Raw genomic sequence first — 22,794 nt, 5'->3', positions numbered from 1 at the left:
GATAGATGATGAAAATCATGACACTCCTCAAGACATGGACATTGATCATACTCCTGAGATTCAGGAGTCCACTGAACCTGTAGCAAATGATGATCCAATTGAACCTTTGGATCCTACTAATGGGCCTAGAGATATTATTGTGAATCTAAAGAGACCTCTTTGGGCAAGAAACACTATGCAAGAGGTAGAAAAGTTCGCATCTCCTAGAGGCACATTTGGAGAAAGTAAAAGACCACAAAGATTCTCTAGCTATGTTGCATTGATGTGTAATCTTATTGTGACTGAGCCTTCCAGTTTTGAGGAAGCCTCTAAACAACAAGTATGGAAAGATGCTATGGATGAAGAATATGAATCCATTATCAAAAATGATGTTTGGGATATTGTACCTAGACCCGAAGGAAAGTCAGTTGTATCTTCCAAGTGGCTATACAAGATTAAGCATGCAGTTGATGAAAGAATTGCGAAGTACAAGGCTAGATTTGTTGCTCGTGGCTTCTCTTAGAAAGATGGAATAGACTATGAAGAAACATTTGCTCTTGTTGCTCATTATACTTCCATCAGGACCATCATTGCCATTGCAGTAGCTAAGGGATGGAAGCTACATTAGATGGATGTGAAGACAACTTTTCTCAATGGTGTGATTGAAGAAGAGGTCTACATTGAGCAACCTGAAGGCTTTGTGATTCATGGGAAAGAGTCTTATGTATGCAAATTGAAAAAGGCATTATATGGTCTTAAGCAGGCTCCTTTGTGCATGGTATGAAAGAATTGACAAATACTTGGTGAGTTTGGGTTTCTGCAAGAATGATTCTGATCCGAATCTTTACTTCAAGGTATTCAATGGTGAAGTTTTAATCTTGGTGCTATATGTTGATGACTTATTTCTTATCGGGGAAGATCATCTCATCCTTAGATGCAAGGAGTTGACTTCAGAATTTGAGATGAAGGACCTAGGACTCATGCATTTCTTCCTAGGTTTGGAAGTATGGCAAAGGCCTAATGAGATTATCCCGAGTCAAGGAAAATACACCATTGACATCTTGAAGAGATTTGGAATGTTAGATTGCAAGTCTATGTCTACACCGTGGAAACGAACTTGAAGAAATTGAGGGAATCTGCAGCTAGTTCAGATCTTGTGGATCCTACTATGTATAGATAGTTCATTGGATCCTTGATGTATTTAGTTAACACTAGACCGGATATTTGCTATGCAATGAGTGCACTTAGTCAGTTCATGTGTGAATCAAGGCAGATACATTTAGTTGCGACCAAGCATATCTTGAGATACTTGCATGGCACAATTGGATATGGCTTGAAATATTCTTCTAGTGTGACTTGAATCCACAAGGCTATTCTGATTCTGATTGGGCAGGGAGTGTTACTAATCGAAAGAACACCTCTGGTTGTTGCTTCAGTTTGAGATCTGCTATGATTTCCTAGTGTAGCAGGAAGCAGTCTTCTGTGGTGCTGAGCACCGCAGAGGTAGAATAGATTGTAGCATGTGTGGCAACTCGCGAAGCAGTGTGGCTTTGGAAGCTCCTTGCAAGATTGTTTGGACAATCGTTGGAGCCTACAGTTATTCATTGTGATAACCAAAGCCGTGTGAAGCTATCTGTCAATCCAGTATTCCATGACAGAACAAAACATGTTGAGATCCAATACCACTACATCAGATATATGGTACAAAGGAATGCTGTTCAGTTGAGATACATTTGCATTGAGGAACAAACGACTGACATTCTCATCAAGCCCCTTGCCAAAGTGAAGTTTGGGCATTTTTCGAGATAAGCTTGGAGTTGTGGAGAATGAAGCAGTTGCTGAGAGGGAGTCTTAGCATCAGTGATTTCATGAGATGTACTATAATGCATTCTTCTCTGTGTGGGAGAAGTTTGAGGTGCAAGCCCTTGTTAATGCATTCTTCTTCATGTGGGAGAAGTTTGAGGTGCAAGCCCTTACTAATGCATTCTTCTTTGTGAGATAGAAGTTTGAGGTGAAAGCCCTTGTTCCACCCTCTGGGAGTACCCATGGTGGATGTCATGTGAGAGACTCCATGACTTAGCACTTGTGTTTATTCACCTTATAGGAGTAGCCATGGTGAACGTCATCACGTCGAGTGACTCCGTGATGAGTACGTGTGTTCATTTGCATTTCCATACAGGGGAGTAGCCATGATGGACCCACCCTCTGGGAGTGGCCATGGTGGATGTCACTATGTGACTCAAATATCGAGAAGGATTCCTCCCTAGCTAAGAGGGAGTGTTGATGTTTATAGCTTTGGTCGGATTCCTTCTATGGCCGACCTAGCTAATCTATATGTCTAATTGGCCTATCGGCCTTAGACATTTTTAATATAGATTCGAGTTATAAGTATTGTAATGCACTGATTTATTAATTAATTGATGTAACTATCATTTATATTAATCACAACATGGCCGACTTGAAAGTCCGCCACCTTTGCATTGGGACGTAACCTCTTGAAGGGTGCCGACTCTTGGAGAAGAGTCACCATCAATAGGTATAAAGGAAGACAATATCTTCCTCTCTTGGCAATTAACATATCGTCCTTCAGTAGTGCTATAACCATCTACAAGCAGATCGAATATATATAGTAGCGAATCAAGTATACACCTTCAGCAGTTCGATATCCATCTACAACAGATCAAATACCATTCTTAGCGGTTTGTATTCACACAACAGTTTTCATCATACACAACAAGCAGATCACATTACATATACATAGCAGATCGAACATATCTTCTACAGTTTGTGGTTTGCATTGTGATCATCAATTAATACTTTCAGATCGGAGTGTGTAATCAAGTGTTTGATTCAGCTTCAAGGAGTGAAGCGAATCTATTGTAAAGACATCTTGTGTATTAATAAATATAATAGGGATCTTTGATACTGGATTTTTCATATTCAAGTTGGAAGGTTTTCCCAGGGTACATTTTGTGCATTGTGTGAATTATCTTTTATCTAATCTGATCATTAAACTTAACATTGGAGACATGGGTACATCCAATGATAATCGGGGAAGGGCTGTATGAGGAGAATTTGAACCTATTGAAGGGGGTAAACTTGCTGTATTCTCCTCGTGAGTATCATTGTTAACATCAATAACCTGCATTTGCACTTGTGGTTTTTCCTTCCCTTTTAGTGACACTTTTGGCGGAGGAATAACCAAAGCCCTGCTGGCCCTCAGCTTGATTCTAGTGCCAAAAGAGGAAGCACCTTCTTTGGACTTGATCCTGACCTCAGACCTTCGGCCAATAGGTCCAGTTGAATCATCTTCTGCTCCATTTTTAATCTTTATGGTCTTGACATTATTGTTCTTCAACCAAGCATTGGTGTTTTCAAGAATGGGCTGAAATTTGTCAAGGATAGAATCACATTCCTTCTTTGACCATTGAGGAGAAGGAAGAGGGGCTTTGGCAACTCTTTGTTCTATGTACTCCGAATCAAGGATCTTTCCATCATTCACCATTCCTTCCAGGATCTTGGTCAAATCAAGATCTACAATCTGCTCCAAGGTGAGCCTACTGTAATCCATTCTTTTGATATCTTCTTCAGTGCGAAGATCAACCCATATATCTTCGAGGCGATGAACATGAGTGAAGGCCCTCTTGATTTTGTCCTTCATCCCTCGATAATCAAAATCTTTCCTCTCCTTGAACTTTCTCAATTTGATTTCTTGAAGTTTGGTCTCCATTGCCTTGGCTCTTGTTGAGGTATTCAAAGAATACCGATCAATCTGCAATGGATTATGGGAGGAGATGTTGATAGCTAACTTGTGATTGGCAAGTTGTATTGCATGAACTGCCAACAACTATCTTGCCAACTCCATCAAGATGATCTTGTTTGTAGGTTATCTAGGCAGCATGTATGGTTGACCCTCAAAGCATCCAACCCTCATATAGGTGAAAGTCGGGAATTGTAGAAATAGGCACCCATATTCATTCACTTTCTTCCAAGTTGCCTCAGAGACTCTTCTATTTTTGAGTGTTTTGCCAAAAAGACACATGAAGTGACCAAAGAACGCATCCTGCACCCTTCTGTAATGAACTCTGCTGGGCCTCAGAGTCAACTGCTCATAATATTTCCATACTGGCACTAGCAACTTGTCACCCTTGGTAGAAAGACAAGGAAATTGTCTGAGTGACGCTGTGATATACACCAAGTATGAATTCATATAAAAAGTGAGGGTAGTGGGAACTTGTGACAACTATTCACACAAGTTGTTGCTGATGACCTCTCCCCCAAAAATGTGAGATTGCCCCTTTCTCATGATCACAATATACTTATACATCCAGATTTCAAACACGTTAGAGTGTTTCAATCCCATTATTTTGCTGAGAAGAGTGATCATGTCGCCAACTTATTCAATGAAGTCGCAACGATACAACTTGGGCCATCTTGAAAAGCAAGTCCTGGGAATATTAAGCCACTTGGCATTGATGTGCCTAATGCAGTAAGATCTTCTCTAGTTATAATAATCTAGAGCACTCTTCATAGTGATCTGCATATGCAGGAGCTGCAGGGACTTTGAAGATCTTATCAATGGTCTCTGCATTTAACCTAATAATGACGTTCCCATCATCATCTTTGATTGTTCTAGTCTCCTAATCAAAATGAGAGGCACATACAAGCACAAACTCAGGTTCGAGGGCAGCCACTAGGAAAGATGAGACCAAATGGATATGGCTATTCCAGAGCAATTGTATCCCATGTGTTGGTGAGCCCTTTGTTCTTTCCAAGAACTCAAAGATGTCCACATGTTTGATCTCTGTGTCTCGGATCTCATCAATGAGAGAGACTATCTGAGTGGGAGCAATCTCATTCTGGTATTTGTCATACTTATATTTCATTTTCTTGTTTGGAGGAGATACCAACTTGTTTGTCATCGAATAGGAATCTACAACACTGTGATGAAAACTTAAGAGGGTAAGAACATCTTCAGCAGCTATTGGGAATTCCATAATCCTCAAACCTTACAAGAAAGAAAAAAGGAAATACCTGAAAATGAAAACCCTTGAAAGAGACAACTAAACTACCAATGCAATCTTGAAGTATTGAAGAAAACTTTGAAACCCTTGCAAGGAACTAAATAGGTGATTTAGAGGAAAAATACTCCTTGGGTTTAAAGACTAATGCATTAATTGAATACCTCCAAACACACAGACAAAGAACATGGGAGTCAGGCTATAGGAGACTTGATACAAATGCAAAGAATATTGGTATTTGTTTGAGCACAATGAGCGCTTGTAATCGGGCCATTTTCCTCCGATTACAAGTGTTAATGCTTTATAATAAAAGAAAAGAACTTTGTGCAATTGGGTCTTAAGGGTCCGATTGCACATACCAAAACACTTTATGAAGACCTTATCCACTTGTAATTGGGTCTTAAAGACTTGACTACAAGTGAATAAGTTTCACTTGTAATGCTTCTTAAAGGTTCCCAACTTGCATTGAGACTTCTAAAACCTGAAATTGCACTAGAGACACAAAAATGTGAATTTTAACGAAAAATTCAAAGGAGTTGCTCACATTTTTGAAAACCAAAAATGGGGACAACAGTTTTCTCTTTACATGATAAAACTGATATTTGAATTATTGACATAAATTACAATGCATACTAGATGGAAGAGTAAATGTATATCTTTATTCACACATGAAGTTATTACAGAAAGAGACTAGAGATGGTTAGCCAAGGGTTATAATCAGAGTTACCCGGGGACGCATCCTCGACCTGAAAACCCCTGTCCCCGTCCCGGGGACGTTCCAGGGACTTGGGGACGGCCAGGGGACGTTTCCCTCCGTCCCCAAATTGCCTTGTATTTTGAGGGGACGTCCCCGAAACGGGGGGACGCTTGCCCTAGCTCTTGGGGACGTCCGTATGTCCTGGGGACGGCTGGGGACGGCTGGGATGTCCCCAATCCGTCCCGGGGATGACCAGACGTCCCCCATATCTAAGGCCCTTGAAAAAAATTTAAAAAATTTTAAAAGTTGTATTTTCAATTTTTTATTTAAATTTTCTAATATATGCCCCTTATTAATTCAAATTGTTATTAAAAATTAAAAAAATTAAAAGATAACATTAATTAAATTTTAAATTTATTAATTTAATTCATAATTTTGACAATGAAACTATATGGCAATAGTGTAGCCTTTAGGCATTTTGACACAGAGATTAGAAAATTGCCAAACTCGGCGAGTCAATAGAAAAATAACACCCAATGCCTTTATTAAAGAATAAGTTTTTTTGGCTTCGCGGGGTGCTGCCCCTCGACCCCGCCTTGTATCGCGATAGGGAGCGCGCAAGGGGCGCTGCCCCCAAACCCTTGTTGAAAAATATGGGGGGAAATTGCGTCGATAGAAGTAGGGAAAATTTAACCTCCGAGTCTATTGATATGCATATTGACAATGTGAATGAATTGAAATTCTGATTTATGAATGCATAATTGCATATTGTCTATTGAGTATTAACAATGTTGTATGTTCAGAATTTACATTCTAAAATGTTTTCAACTTTTCATAGTATCATACACATGCTATATCCATGTTTCATTGTTTTCATATGAATATTATGTATGTATGCATGCTTTATCCATGTTTTCATATGAACATTTAGAATTTTGAAATTTTCCTATATATTTTAAATTTTTCCTATATTTTATATAGCCGTCCCCTTTGCCGTCCCCCGCTGTCCCCAAATCTGGCAAAAAAATTTGCCGTTCCGGAAACGCGTCCCGCCATCCCCTGCTGTCCCCGTTCCGGAAACTCGGGGTAACTTTGTTATAATGCTTTCTATGACTATGCAAAGTGTTATTTAAAAAACCCAACAGTTGCCATGAGAACACAACTGTCTATCAACTGACTCCTATAACTACTCAAAAGCTGACAAACAATTAATTCATAGCCCGATACAAGCATATTTACAAAATATAATAGAGGCACTGTATGTTGACTGCAATTTTGTCATTTAAATCACAGGGTTTTAAACTTGATTGAGAAATTGTGAGTAATTGGCAAGATTAAATGAATTTTTTCATTTTGTCTTATGATTGTTTCTATTTCTGTGCATGATATCAGGCATGAAATAACAATAGCAGTTTTGTTTGTCTGTGTTTTCATGGATATTTTATCATTTTTTAATTTTCTGGGGTTTTCCTGTTTTAAACCAAAGTAATTGAATTTCATTTATGCTTTCAGTTTGCTGTGTCAATGCCTTATAAATGGAATGCTACTATGATACTTATACAATATTTTCTTCTTTCTACTGTTTTACAATGAAATATTTCTCTTTTTTTAATTGCCTAGATCAGTGAATATTATTACTAATAATCTGGATTAGATCCTATGAGAAGCAGGAGTCTGAAATAAAAGCCAATAAGTTTAACTAATTAAAAGCATTTTGATGAACGCTTTCCTTAAATTCTTTAGTTAAGTCCTCTACAATGGGAAGGGTCATCTTTCCGCAGATACATGCAGGCTATTTTGGTGTTTGTTTGGCACAAAATGGGGTTACACAGCAAAAATGGAATCTTTTATCAGTTTTTGTACCAGCTGAAACAGAATTGCAGTGTTTTCAAACATGGGATCTCTATCATGATTGGACATTTTCGATTCAGTGAAGTTTTAGGAAATTCTTGTGCAGTGATGCATAAGGCTAGATATGCCTTATTTAGTTTCTGCACAACTTTCTTCTGTAGAGCATCTCAGGGGTCATTTGGGGCCATTTTGATCCTTAATAAAGACCTGCTTTCTGGCACCAAATATTAAGGCTTTCTTATGTTTGGGAATTGATGAAAAGAGGTTGTGAATGATAAATGTTTCATATTGTTATCCTTAATTAGCATGGCATTATGTGATAAGTTTTCTTCCTTGGAAAGATGTTACAAGTTTCCTTTGGAAGTTACCTATACAAGCCAAGGGTTAGACTCGTTGGGGAGTGTGGGTCTAGGAGCAAGGAAGCTTGCAACAATGGTATAGTGAGCTTGGAGAGCAGAATTGACGATCCAGGCAAGAGATCTAATTTAAGTGTGATTCCAAGTAGCAGAATTCAAAAGTCCCATGGCACATCAGTGAAGATTTGAATGTGCATTGCTCGAGGTGTAAGCAAAGGATTGATGATTGATAGTATTGTTCATGTTGTGGATTGTGTAATTACCCATTTTTGACAAGTTGGGAAATAAAATATTATTTAATTCTCTAAGACTAAAATGTATAAAAAAGAGGAATTAAATTTAATTATTTAATATTATTACCAAATGGAAAATTAAAAGTGATAATAATAAATAATTATTAAAAATGACTTTAGAAGCTTAATATTAATCAAAGTCACTAATTTGCAACCGTCCGGAGAAACTGAAAAGAATATTATAAAAGAGACTTTGGAGTTGATATGAGACAGGGAATGATTAATTATTTTTATTATAGATCTGAGGAATTTCTTGGAGTTGCAGACTCAGGACGGAACCCTGAAGTCACCATTTTCGGTAGTGGGACTGATCTGCTCTAGATGGTCTTGAAGGAGTCAGGCAGGCTTCTCAGATGGAGTCATTAATTGAAGTTTTGTCAAATAAAGGTTTTGAAGGATATTTTGATGGCTTGAATTAAATAATATTTGAAATGCTTTATTTATGTTGAATAATAAAATATTATTTTGGGGGACTGTTTGAATGCCGGAGTTTATTTTATTCCCACATCTGGGCACACATAAATTATTGACGGGAATATTAATGCTAGCTTTGGAGAAATACATTAATACTTGAATAAATATTAGCATGGATTTCTAAGTGGAGTCAGGCATTCAATTTTGATGCTGTATTTTGGCTTGGTGAATGATATTATTTTCCTAGACATGGGTAATTGATATCAAACTTGGTCTACATTATATTAAATCATATTGACGGCAATTTATAAACCTCAGTTGGAAATATTGTTAAGTTTTGCGATTCTATTATATGCTGAGCAAAATAGCCATTTGGTGAAATCGTGGAACTGGCGGAAGAATATCTGTCTGGGTGATGATTTATTGGCATTGAAGATGTCTTTAGCATGAATCAGGACTCTCAGAGCTGGGTGCTGCTTCATTCATATAGGTGCAAGTCTCTTCTTTTGCTCTATGTGGGAAAGAGTAGACAGGTCAGTATTCTTGAAGGGAGTGTGAAAGCAGTTGGAAGGCGTGAGAATATAATACTAAGTCTGGGTGCAATTCATAGTGTGTGGAAATTGTTGACCGAACTGAGTAACCTGCTCTGATATCTTGTGGGTAAGCCTACCCTTCACACGAGACTTGCGCTGGAGCCGGTTTCTTCCTGAGAATGGTGTATGGCTTGGGTGAAATAAAAGGTGCAAAAAAATCATTTAACTCTGCTCTCAATAAACTCTGTATAATTCATTTCTCTTAATAGTGGCATTGATTTCAGTTTTGAGAATTTCAGGAATAAACTATAGTGTATTTCCTGCATTGAGTTCAAACAAGTATTCTTTTTCTGTTTACCATTGCAACTGATGGAAGGAAACAGACAAGTAGTTGGTCAATCAAACTTGCATATCTAAACTGTCCTTTCAACAATACGGAATTCCTACCACAAGGTATAATTTTGGGGTGACAATTCAACGGTGAATTGACCGAGTCCTTACAGATTTGATATTTCTGTTACTGTTTTTATGTGCTGTTGCATCTGATGTTTCTATAATGGTGGTGAAATTAATGTAAGCAAACAAAGAAAATGTATATGTTGAAGCTACTACACAAATCATAGCAAATCAGAACATACCAAAATCATTGGCAAACAAACTGTTAGACAAAATGTTAGAGGGATGAAGTTGCAGATTTTGGGTTTAGTAATAGTAGGGGTTATTACAGATTGTAACTCATATATGAATTGGGAATGAGTTCCTGATGAATTCTATTGTTTGGATTGTTGGACATGGTGTGTGTTTATTGTAAGGCTTCAAGGCTTGATTGTAAGCCCTAACTGCTTGATGTAATTATTGCGGATGGAATAAAAACATCATTTGATGTTCATTTTTCTTTGTATTTGAATTGATTTGCTGTTTGATTTGATTTGGGTGTTTGATACTTAGATCTAGGGGTTAGGGATGCATGGTTGGATAGTCTTTCATTAGACCCTCCATCCATGACTGCATCAAATAATGTTAGAGCTTAGGCTATTGTTGGAGTAAGCGATAATGCCATGATATGAGTCTAGTGCATGTATTTGTACTGCAGGTAATCCATTGGAGGTGTGGTTCACATAAGGAGAGTGAGGGTGTCTTCCAGTGTTGTGGTGTTGGGTAGAAGATATCCATGTGTGAGCATCTTCCAACAAGTGTGAGTTAGGTAGAGGTTCATTGGATCAAAAGAAATTCATGCGAAAGGAAGGTGTCCTGTAGTGCTGTAGTGTTGGATCGTGGTTGTTGACTGGGTGCCGAGGATAAGGTAGTCAACACCCTTGACATTAGATTCAGCGAGAGGAAATCTGCAGGAAGTTGTGAAAGAAATTTGCAATTTACAGTTTGCAAAGGGAGCAATAACATAGGAAGTGCTAGCAGATATGCAATGACACAATTGACATTAGATGTAGTTAAGTAGTTTCCCTATAGGCAATAGGTGATTCTCTTGAGGATCAATGATGAGGTTAGGCAACCTAGTCTAGGCAGTGTGAAAGGTAAACAAATTTGTAAGCAACATGTGACTGATCATGGAAGAGTAGATGTTTGTGATGTTTCTAATGTTGAAGACAATAAACATTATGTTTGATCTAGTAAAGAATGTGGTAAATGATTGGCAGATATTGGTAAGAAGGATGGTGGAAATGACTAAAACCAATAGTACAACAGGGGAATTTCTAGTTTTGGTAACATTGATTATTCAAGAGATGAGAAAGATGAGCTCCCCTAAAGGAATCAAGAGGATGTTTTGAGGAATGAAGAAATCCAAAGAGGTCATGTGTGGCCGATAGAAGAGAAGTGAACTTCATGGTTGAGGATCAAAGAATCAAAGTGATTGAGGTGATGCCAAAAAGATTAGAGGCATTGAAAAATAGGGGTATCCAAGATGTGCCTGCAAAAGGAGCAGTAGTGATAATGAACTTTCCATGGATTGTCTCCTTGGATAGAACTGAACTCAGAGGTGATATTTCCAACTTTGCAGTCTAGGATTGTAGAATTGCTTTACAAGGAAATGGATATGTTACATGAGTTGCCATATAGTGTCATTTTGGATAGAGATACTAAGTTCTTGCATGATTTTTGGTAAACATCAAGAGATAAGCTTGCACAATAGGATTTTATACTGGCACGAGATGAAATTGAAGAGATTAGACCTAGACGCCATTCTAGTTAGACATTTTTTTGAGGGTGTTGATCCATCAAGTATTTTAGTTGGTGAGTGTGCTATAGAAGTGAGGACAATTGATGTTGGGCCCATGTGTAGTAGCATAAGGGTGGGAAGGAATTGCAATAAGCCTAATGATTGTAGCTGGGAATAATCCTTTAGGAATAGGAATGAGTAGAAATAACAACCTATCGCCAACAACAATAAAGATGAAGGATTGTGTGAAGTCCTTACATTGGGAAATATTTAGTAACCTAAAAGATGTGGTATGTATTGGAATTGAGGAAAGGTTCAAAAATGTGGTTCAAGAGATTGCTTCAAGTGAAGACATTTCATTAATATTGATGAAGAGTAGAGATGCTTGGGTGGAAGAGACCAAGTGGAGCAAAGAAGTGGGATAATGAAAAGATGCTGATGAACTTGAGTTTATAGAGGGAAAGATGTTAATAGAACAGTTCCACATAGTTTCGTAATGGGGAAACGGGGGGATAGGTTTTGGGGATGAGGGGACTAGCAAGGGCGGTGAGGGTGCGGTGCAAATACATATAATGCTTGAAAATTTAAGTTATAAAAAGATGTGTAAGGAATAAGTATAAGAATTTCAACTAAAAATTTGGCATACTATGTAAAGTTTAAACCAATAGACATTAAAAACATGACAATGATTGCATTGAACATTAACAATGGTGGGCAAAGCTTTGGAACTTGGGAGAAAATCAAGAGTAAGAATAAGAACTGAAGTTTAAACTAATAAACGTAAAAACATGGCAATGATTGCATTGAACAATAACAATGGTGGGTGGAGGTTTGTGGTCAAGCGGTATCGGCCCATGTGGGGATTTTGGGGTAGAGCCCCCAACAAGGTCAATGGGCAATGACCCTTGCAGGGGTTTTGGGGCAGAGCCACCAATGAGGTCAAGGGGCAATGCCCCTTGCGGAGGTCTGAGGGTAGAGCTCCCAACAGGTTCAAGGGGTAGTGTCCTTCGCAGGGTTTGAGGTAGCATAAATAAGGCTTCCAAAACCTCACAAACCTTCATGACAAATGTCATTTTCACAATTTTTTTTCTTTTAGTTGGAGTTTTTGATTGGAAGTTGTGGGAGACACTTGGGTGTCCTCGAGTCCTCCATACGTCTTGGCGTCCTTGGGATGGTTGGGGACTCCTAGGAGTCCCCAAGACTTCTCGACATCCCTGATGTCCCGAGCATGCCAACAAAGGTGGCGGTGCAGTAGGGGTATGTTTCCCCCAAGTCCCTTTGTCACAGAAATGTCACCATCCTAGAAATGTGGGGATTTTTTTTTGGGGGGGGGGGGGTTGTGTGTCCTTGTAGTTGATTGGAACTTGATAGTGCGTGTGATAACATCTACAAGTATAAGAAGGTTGCAAAGAAGCCTAAGAGGTTGCAATTAGCTTAAGGTGGATACAAACCCAACAAAGGATGGCATGGTGATAGTAGGAAGCTAAAGGCAGTAATTGAGAGCTGCCATAGGGAAGGTAGGTAAATGAGATACAAAAAGTTCACGTGTTTGCTGGAAATTCCATTGGAGGAGAGTTTGTGAACAATGATTTCATTAGAAGCATGAGGAGGAATGTGGCATTAGATTAATGCAAAAGCAGTAGTAAATATTTTGAGAAGTCACTAGTATATGGAAGCATCAAAGTGTGTTGAGTAAGGTGCAAATGTGGATTGTAATGATGTGGTAATAGCTATTTTGAGGGAGTTATGCCACAAGAAAATTCAATGGAAGAACACTTGGAGGTGTATAGTACTAGTGAGACTCCGGTTCTCTAGGAATGAGGAAGAGCATAGTAGAACCAGCTCTTGGTTGAGGAGCTCAGTATATGCCCTAGTTCTTGCTTGTAGAGTTGAAAGAGGTGTAGGAAAATATGCAAGCATGTTTTTTGAAACCTAGTCAATTGTTGAGGATGCACTGAGGTTGGGATACTATCTTAAAGGGTGATTTTACCAATGCATTCCTTGTTAGCTCGAAGTTTCTTATCTGAGGTGTTTGATATAGGAGCATCTTAGGGGTCATTCAAACTCGAATTATCCAAAAAGATATGTTTCCTTTTTCTTTGTTCTTTTGATAGATTTTTGGAGTTCCAGTTAGAGTTTGGCTTTGTGGGCCTAAGAATGTATATTGTGGTGGTGCATGGTCATTGGTTGAGTTTTGGTTGCTGGATGAAGATTGAGGTATATTTGACAGTCTTCAACCAGTTCAGTAATGCTAGAGGAATCATTTATCATCTGGAAGCGCTATGCAGTAAAACCATTGAACTTTCTTTGCTCGTGATTCATGCTCAAGGTGGCATGAAGATCAAATTATTCAAATTGAAGCTGTTTTCTTTAACTCAGAGGACAAAAGGATACATATCATAACTTGTGGTGAAGAAAGGGGCTAAGTAGAATTATTCCTGAGGTACAGGTGTACACATTTGGTCATTTGGGGCAATTTTGATCCTTAGTGGAGAGCTATTTCTTTGTGCCAAAAAAATCAGGCTTCTTTATGTGTAGGAATTGATGAAAAGTGGTTGGAAATGATTGATGTTTCATAAGGTCATCTTTAATTAGCATTGGAATTATGTGATGGCGAATTTTCTTACTTGGAAAGATTAATAAATTTCTCCTGGGAATCACCCATATAAACCGAGGATTTTGATTCACTGGGGTGTATAGAGCTAGGAGTCTCGAAGTTCACAGCAATGGTACAATGAGCTTTGAGAGCAAAGTTGAAGATTTGAGCAAGAGGCCTAATCCAAGTGTGAATGCAAGTAGCAGTATTCAAAAGTGCTGTGGTGCATCAGTGAAGATCTGAATGTGCATTGCTTGTAGTTTAGGCAAAGGATTGAAGACTGTGGGTAGTATTCAAGTGCAGAATAGATCTATAACTCATGTATGAACTTGGAATGAGTTCCTGGTGAAGTCTATTGTATTGGACTGAGACTTTTTGGTCTGTGATTGTTGTAAGGTTTCAAGTCTATGATTGTAAAACCTAATAGCTTGATGTAATTATTGGGGATGAAATAAATAAAGATAAGATTTGCTGTTCATTTTGTATTGTTTCACTTTTGATTTGACTTTTTGGTGTTTGATTCTTCATGAGATCCTCCATCCATGACTGCATATCTTTCATTATTCACTTCAAAACTCTAAATATTGTTCTTGTTCTTTATTTTGGTATGGATGAGATATATAAAGTACTATAGATTTTATAGGAGCATGGATGGGGATATCTTTCTGAATGTTCATTAAATATATGGTTTACAACAATGGTGGTTTTTTCTAATCTATTTCAATTTCTAAAATGGATCTCACAGGCAGGAGCACTTGAAAATTTTGAGGCATTTGCAAGTTTTAATGGACCTGATTTCTATGGCCTCCCTCGTAACGCATCTAAGATCACCATGCAGAAGGTCTCTTGGCGAGTACCAGAGGAATATAATTTCAGTTTTGGGTCAATTGTTCCGATGTTCAGTGATCAGATATTGGAGTGGTGTGTGGTTGATTAAACACGTCAGCAAATTCCTTATATACTTCTTGTATCTCATTTGGCATGTGGTGAACCGTGAAATAGATATTGATGTAATTTAAGACCCATTTTGGAACCAGTAGAAGTATTGAGGTATATCTGAAATATTCACTTGTTTGTACTTATAATTAATTAGAAGTAGAATTAGACTATTGTCCTAGTTCATAATTTATAAAAAAGGGTGATGTGTTTATTAGTTGAGATCTGCTCATTAAAGTGTAAGGAGCAAAAACACGTTTGCTTCTTACCAGAACACAGACTGAATTACCCGGACAAGGCTTGAACTGTTAACTGAATTATGTACTGGAATATTAAAATTGACAAATAACCACAATTGCTGTATGCTCCAACTGATTTAGTTTCCAAGATTATTTATACTCTGGTAGACTTTGTGGCAAGTCCATAAGTAATCACAAGGGACTTGATTGGTCACACTGGAAAGTCTGCAACTATAACTGTTCACTAAAATTACTAGCATATAATTATCTGAATATGTTGTGCACATATTTTTCTTACATATATTTGGATGAAAGATTCTCTGTTGAACAAAATTAATCTGGAGGACAGATTTAGATAGGATGAGTTCCTGGATAGTTTGAAGCTACGCTAGAGAAATTTGAGGATAACAATGATCAATTCAATGCACCTACTCAATCGATGAGTAAGTGATTGTTGGAACCCTTAGGGTGAGGAAAGGAGTATTGAATCTTCAAAACTTATATCTCTTTATGTGTCTTGAGTCATATGGGTGGGTTGGGAAATACATCTTTGCATTTGGTGACTGTTGTTTTGAATTTGATGTCTTCTTTACAAAATCATCTCCCTTTGCAGTTGAGTTTGGTGAATACTACAAAACACTGGTTTTGTTTTCTGGCTAACTGTTTCACTCGAAATGCTATATTTCGTACATGCAGACCAACTTTGTCTCCATTTGGTTTTATCTTTTTGCCTCTTTGTAGTTGCAGCGTTCTCTTGGGTCAGGTAGGGCCTTCTACTCATTTCTTCCACCGCGCATGATATTAAAATCTTGGCAAACATTGTAATTTTAATGTTTTTTGACTATGCATAACACCACATGCACCTTATGGAACCAACTCAGGTCTGATGCCTTGATTGAATTGGATATGGCTAAGGTATTTCAGATGGAATTAGGCATTCCTCTTCCAGACTCAAAGCTTTAGGATTCAGCATGTGGTAGGGTGCATAGGCAGCTGCACCACTACTCAGATTCTTTGGTTTTGTTCATTAGTGAAATGGACCACATGCAAATCTATAAGAGGACTCTGCCATGGCAACTCTTTAATCCCATATCCTTTTCTTAAAATTGGAAATTGCCTGTTTTGAAAATTGCGGAGGCCAAACTATGAGGTAAGGTTTATGTGGTGCCAGTAACCGAAAGAGACAACATAGATACCAATTTCCATTTTGGGGATGATACTTTTTGTAGATGTTTTCTTTTGTTTTTTGTGAAATGACATTTCTGACAAATCCTTAATATGTACCAACTGGCCTTTGGAACAGCTCATTAACAATTATAAATCCATTGTTGTTTTTGCAAATATGAACAGAGTTTAAAAATAAAAACTTCTTGGAATCCTCCAATTTGTATAGGGCAGCCTTCATCTGACATATTTGGGTTTTCCTCTTAATTGAAAACCGAGGAAATATTGGAACCAACTGTGGCCAAGTTGCAATTAAAATTTAATAGTTGGACTGATAAATGATTGAGTTTTAGTGGGGGAACAATTCAATTAACTCAAGCGATCTTACAGGACAGCTCAAACAATCATATATCCAGTGTTACTTTTGCAAACATAAACAGAGTTTCAAAATAAAAAATTCTTGGAATCTTCCAATTCGTATAGGGCAGCCTTCATATGACATATTTGGGTTTTCTTCATACTTGGAAACCAAGGAAATATGGGAACCGACTGTGGCCAAGTTGCAATACAGGCTGAAAACACGTTCATCACAATTCAATTAAACTTTGTCAAGCAAGGGGTGGACACAACTTTCAATTGCCATTTGTTTTATGGGTCACAATTACAGACAAATAAGGAGCATTGAATAACAAGAAAACATCAGGTTTCTAGACAAGGCTTTGCACTGAAGTAGCATGGAATATTAACAGAGGACCACAAACAATATGCAAATTCATCCTCATAATTATAAATCTAGACAGGTCTAATCAGTGCCCATTAAGCCTCTCCAGCTTCAGAACCAACAGAACACGTGCAAAAAGCTTCATCCTTCCTCAAGACCACATCACTTTGCAAGCAGGCAATGTTGTGACAATCAGGTTTTGGAAGGACAGTTAGGAAGGTAAGCTTCATCACCACCCCTGAGTTCACAAGATTGCACCTCAGCATGCAAGCACAAGGCTCATTTGACCTAAAGGTTAACATGTCAAACACTGAACATGAATCAATCGGATGGAATATTAAATTCATAATCAAGTTAGGCAGAAAAGCACCTATCCAAATTCAAGCTTTTGGTTGAATTTTTTTTTGGCTGAAGCATCATATACACATCAGCTTTGGGATTACCACAGCTAGCCCAAAGTAAAATCTTTTGGATGGCTCATTCTGCACAATAAAATTCCCACTGTTGTCAATTTGAAAGCAAAGAAGCAAAATTTGCCCCACAATTTACCTGAATTGTGAGGAAGACTCAGATTGGCACCTACTTTTACATCCACTATAAGTATGGTCAAGTAAGGCTACATAACATTTCTACCTTATCCTTTATGTGGTCAAGACCTTAGGCTAGATATTTAGTTTGTTCAACTTCCACATTTTCTTGTTCCTCAGTTTGACATGTGGAACATAAGTGTAAGTTAGGTACCCAGAGACTTGTACCCTCTGTTAGAAATGTTGTCATCGATGTCAATAGTGGCAAGATGATGATGCCATTAAAGTCCAGACTATATGACGATGGAAATAATTGACAAAGTAACAATACATGTTTGAAAGCATGATCTCATTGTCATGTGAACATGTTTACAAGGGGTCAATATATAACATGAAGAATGCAGCAGCAGGGTTTATGACAGCAAGAAGGTCAATGGTGATAGTAGAGATAAAGACCAAATTATCTAAGACAAAAGATCTGAGGAACAACAATGCTTAAGTTTATTTTTAATGTATGAGAACAATTAAAGTCTTCCAAGAAATGATGAAAGATATCGAATGTGAACCAAACAAGGAGACATAATCATCTAAAAGACAAGTCAATAATGAGAAAACAAGGTATTAATTGATATGATAAAGGAACGAAAACAAGCTATTAATTAATATGATGAAGGAACGGCTTAGAAAAGAAATGAGATGTGGCCAAATGCATTAGTTTGTGGTTAATACAAATGACGGATAATAAGGAGTCCACGATGCCATTTTGATAAGAAGAATTGAAATCATAATAATCTAAGAACATTAATATGAAGTCAGCGATAATGATCAAAGACAAAGCAGAAATTATGACAAACTAAACACACGACATATTGTGGATGTGCTTCACAAAGTATGGTCGACTTAATCAAAGCCGAGATTCTAATGCAAAGTTGGACATGGTTGATGCATTGGAGTTTTAAAATATTTTTCAATCATGAGAATGGAAGAAATGTGATTGTCAATAAAAGAATAAAAGGAGGAGAAACATGATAAAGGACCCGGTTAAAGTTATTCAAAAAGAACAATATGTATATAAAGATCCCATAAACAGAATTTCCTAGAATGCAGCATCTTGAGGTTGCAGGTGTATGAAGTTGTCTTATGTGGAGATTCATCGCATTATCGTAGGAAAACAAAGATCACAAGCATCTATTGTTTCAAGCCTATGTAGATCAGATGAAAAAATTATGCACAGAATAATAGTATTTCAGTCCGATGTTGAGAAGACTTGCTAATGAGGTGCTCAGCTTGGTGTTCGAAGGATGTGAAAGTTCACATGAAGCATAATGGCTATACAGGCCGAAAATAAAATTGTGCAGGTTGAATCAGTTGTTGATAAAACTAATCAATGGTTTGATTATTGAAGTGTGATTTCTGTTAATGAAAGTTTGTAGCTTAGCCGCCAAGTAATCACCGTTTGTTGGTAAAAGCTTTTGTTTGTTTTCCTTTTGAAAAGAATCAAGATATTGAGGCAGACTATAAGCAGCGATTGAAGTCTTAGTGGCAGCGAATAATATAAAGAGATGAGATACATAAATGCAACAATGCTTGTTTATTAATAAGTCAGTAAACAAAGACAGCAGTGCATGTTTGGGCAGCGATTACACTTGCAAAAGGCAGCGACCACATTTGTTATGCATTGAAGTCAGCAACTTAATTACTTGCAAAGTTTGCAGTGATTGGTTAAGAAAGCGATTTGTTATACTTAAAATATGCAGCGTATTATTAAGCGGAAAGGTTGTGATTCAATAAGAGGCTTACTTTGTTAAGAAAAGGTGCGATTTCTGTTAAAGGAGTAAATGTTAACAATTGAAGAAAAAACACTTATGTTTGAAGCAGCGATCTGATTATAAAGATCAACGATTACAAAGGATAAAGAATGTGATTATTAATGCAAGGGCTGTGACTATTAAAACAGAGATAAAAATAAAGTGTGCAAACAAATAACAATCATTCATAAAGAGGTGCAAGTCAATGAGAAGCAATTACAGGCAATGATTTGTTTATTCTATAAAAGACAGCGATCAAGTAAAAGTAATTATCATTAAGGTAAAAGGTCACCTCACTTAAAAGTCACATATCTTATGAAAAGGGATGATCTTCAAAGACTAACGCACCTTTTGATAAAGGTATATATAGAGGTTTATGTAGTGTGGTGTGGGTGCGTAGTGAGGCTATGAAAATATATGGAGAGAGAATATGTTGTACGGTGTGAAGTGAGGGTGATATGTGAAGTGTATTTGTGCGATTATATAAAATACACAAGGAGATTTGAAGTAAAATGAAGATATAAAGAGTGCTGAATTAATAAAAGGATTTTCAAAAGAGGAGTGATATATTTTCGTCATATATATACAATGAGGTGATGAGAAACATGAATAGTCAGTTCTAGAAGAGTAGACAGATTTAAGTGGAAAATGGGCCAAGTTGATAGGTGAAGTTTTAAAGGAAATATCAAGTAGCTTTATGGAAATGTTTATGACAGGCTTGTGATCAAACTTATAGCTGGTTCAAGAAAGAATATATGCAGATTAAAAATAATTCTAATATCCATCATCCATTGAAGAAGCAACATATTTAAGGTGGAACCATATTTTAGAAGTTGGCACTTCCTAAAAGAGAGATTGGTGTCTCTTGCTAAGTTGGTGCTTAGCAGTGGGGCTTGATACCTCCAAATTCAGAAGCCGGAGTTGGTGCTTCCAGTGGGTTGGTGCTCACAAACAAACTTAGGGGCTGGTGACTACACACATTGTAAAAGAACATATTCATACATAAGCATTTATTATTGTGGTTTTTTCTATTAGGGTTTCCACCCAAATTTTGTGTTCTTTGACGTCCTTATTTGCTAAAGCTTGCATATGTGTTGATTAAGTTTTAAAAAAGAATTATTTTTTTAATCAAGTTTTAAAAGGATAAAATTTCTTAATATATCGATTCACCCCCCCTCTCAGTATATTTGAATGCTCTTCACCCTTAGTCTTGGTACTTGTATCATATTGAAACATGCCCTTGTCTTGGAAACATGCAACACATATGGGTATGCCTCCAAATGTGAGGGGCCTTAAGATGAAGTTTATGGTGTCTCTATATGTCTCATGGGAGTTTTTATTGAGAATTGAGAAGCTTACTATATCATATTAATTGCATTGGTTATTTTCCTCAAGTGTTGATTGGTTGACAAGAACTAAAACAATGTGATAAATTTAGGAAGATTTGTAATTTTCTTTAGCTCTTTTCCAAGATAATGAATGAGTTCCTTTTTAGAAAAAAATGTTTCTTATCAAAGCCCAAAGCGGTAATAGTAATAAATAATCATAGTTATTTCTTGATGGAAAGAAATGAACAATTCCTAGAGACATTGAAAAGAAATGAGCAGTTACTTAGAGACATGTGCCTTGATTGTTGATACTTGTATCTCACATTGGAAACACAACACACATACGGGCATGCCTTTAAATCTCAAGGGCCTTCAGACGAAACTTCTTCACCCTTAAAAATTGATTAATTTTTTTAAATCATATAAACCACTTTGAATATTTTCTTCAAGTGCTGAATAAATTCAATAGGAATTGTAGTTTCCATTTTTTTTACAAGCAAATGGATGATTTCTTTAATAGAAAAATAATTTATTGTCAAAGCCCAAAGAGGTACTTGTAATAAGAAAAATATTAAAAAACATTAAGATATTTATGTAGAATGAAGCTTATTAATACATTAAAAACATAACATTCTCTAAGTGTCCTTATACCATGTTTTTAAATATATGTCATCTCAAGTATTTGTCTCCCTTTTTCATTTAAAAAATGATGTATGAACGCCCATCCATGTCATAATCATCTCAATTGTGGTCACGGTTTCTACAACTTTACAACTGAAACTCTTCATGCTACAACCGTTGTGATGCACATAACATACTACAATTGTTGCCATGGATTAGAAATTGTATCACAACAATCACTATGACAACCTCTATATGAATTGGCAATTCTTGAATGATTTTCCTTTCTGTTGACATTATGATAATATTTCTATTCTAGTTGAAGTGTTACAACATGCTACAACAATTGAAATTATATGGATCCTTATTACAACTGTGATGAAATTTTGTGCGACATACAATAATGGTGGTTATGAATCATAAATGTGATGGTCATTTTCTTTATTAAAAGTTGATTACCAACCTCATGCTATTCAAAGCTCTTTGGAGGGCTTCATACTTGATAAAAATAAGTGGTATTTTGGTGCTTTTGCTTAGCATTCCAAAGCAGTTTCCTATGTCCATTCATGATAAGTAGATTGCCTCCTATACTTGCCCGTGCAAGTGGTGTTAGGTTTCCTTGTTTTACCATACCACAAATAAAGCTATTTATGTGTTACAATGACAACATTGCCATGAAAGGTATGCATGTTTACAACACTAGAAAATGTCTATAATGCTTGACCATTTTTATTGGTTTTGTAAGAAGCCATGTACCCTCATACAACCAACAATGTTTACTCCTTTTTTTCACAAGTAGTGGATGTAAGTACCAATCATTAATGAAAGAAATGTGAAGGTTGAAAATAACCCAATACCTCACATTTTGCCATTTTGTCCCTCATTGGACTTTAGGAGGGCATGCTCTTCATGCTCACTTGTGGAGAGTGAATAGCCTTGTGCTTTCTCTACAAGCGAAATTATTAATATAACTAGATTCACAAGAAATGCTTGCAATGCTATTTGTATGCCCAAACAAATGAGTACAACTCACTTTCATTTTCATTGCAAATCGAGCAAATGCTCTATCCAAAATCACATGGTAACCCCTCAGCATTCAATAGAATTCAAGGTTTATGTGGGAGTTGTTCTCCCTTTGATCCTAGTGTTTTGGTATTCTTGTTTTCCCTTTTTCTTCGTCCTATCCTCCTTATGGAGAAAACTCCTTAGAGGCATTTGTCTTGAACATTATCCTACAATGGCTACCCCTCTCACAACTAGTACAAGGAATAAGATAATTACATTCTTGGACAACATGCCCTTTTAGGTTTGTTTACCTTTGACATACCTTTGTTTTTTGATATATCGTCTTGCCTCCTTTCTTGGTCTATTTAGTGGTGAAGTAGGTGGAGTGTAATCTTCTCATTTTTTCTTTGCATTCTTTTGTCCTCCCTTATCCTGAAGGTGTGTATTTTTTTCTTTAAAGGATCTTCTTTTCCCTCTTAGGGTAAAATATTTCTCTCTTCTAAAAGATTGGATTGATGCTCATGTTTTA

At 37.0% G+C, this 22,794-nt stretch overlaps 1 protein-coding gene across 2 annotated transcripts in view; it reads left to right on the top strand.

Moving 5' to 3' along the window:
- The window catches only part of LOC131050260 (dihydroorotase, mitochondrial), an 84,524-nt gene extending 69,297 nt beyond the window's left edge, over window positions 1-15,227 (top strand). For both annotated transcript variants that reach the window (XM_057984447.2, XM_057984448.2), the window contains exon 8: window positions 14,662-15,227. In XM_057984447.2, the coding sequence (XP_057840430.2) occupies window positions 14,662-14,853 (192 nt within the window). In that variant the 3' untranslated portion in view covers window positions 14,854-15,227. The remainder of the gene's footprint in view (window positions 1-14,661) is intronic.
- Window positions 15,228-22,794: the final 7,567 nt, after the last annotated feature.

The sequence above is a fragment of the Cryptomeria japonica genome, chromosome 7 (assembly GCF_030272615.1).
Source record: "Cryptomeria japonica chromosome 7, Sugi_1.0, whole genome shotgun sequence".
NCBI lineage: Eukaryota > Viridiplantae > Streptophyta > Pinopsida > Cupressales > Cupressaceae > Cryptomeria > Cryptomeria japonica.
Note: the sequence above shows the minus strand (reverse complement) of the source record. Positions and strands in the feature narration are given on the sequence as shown.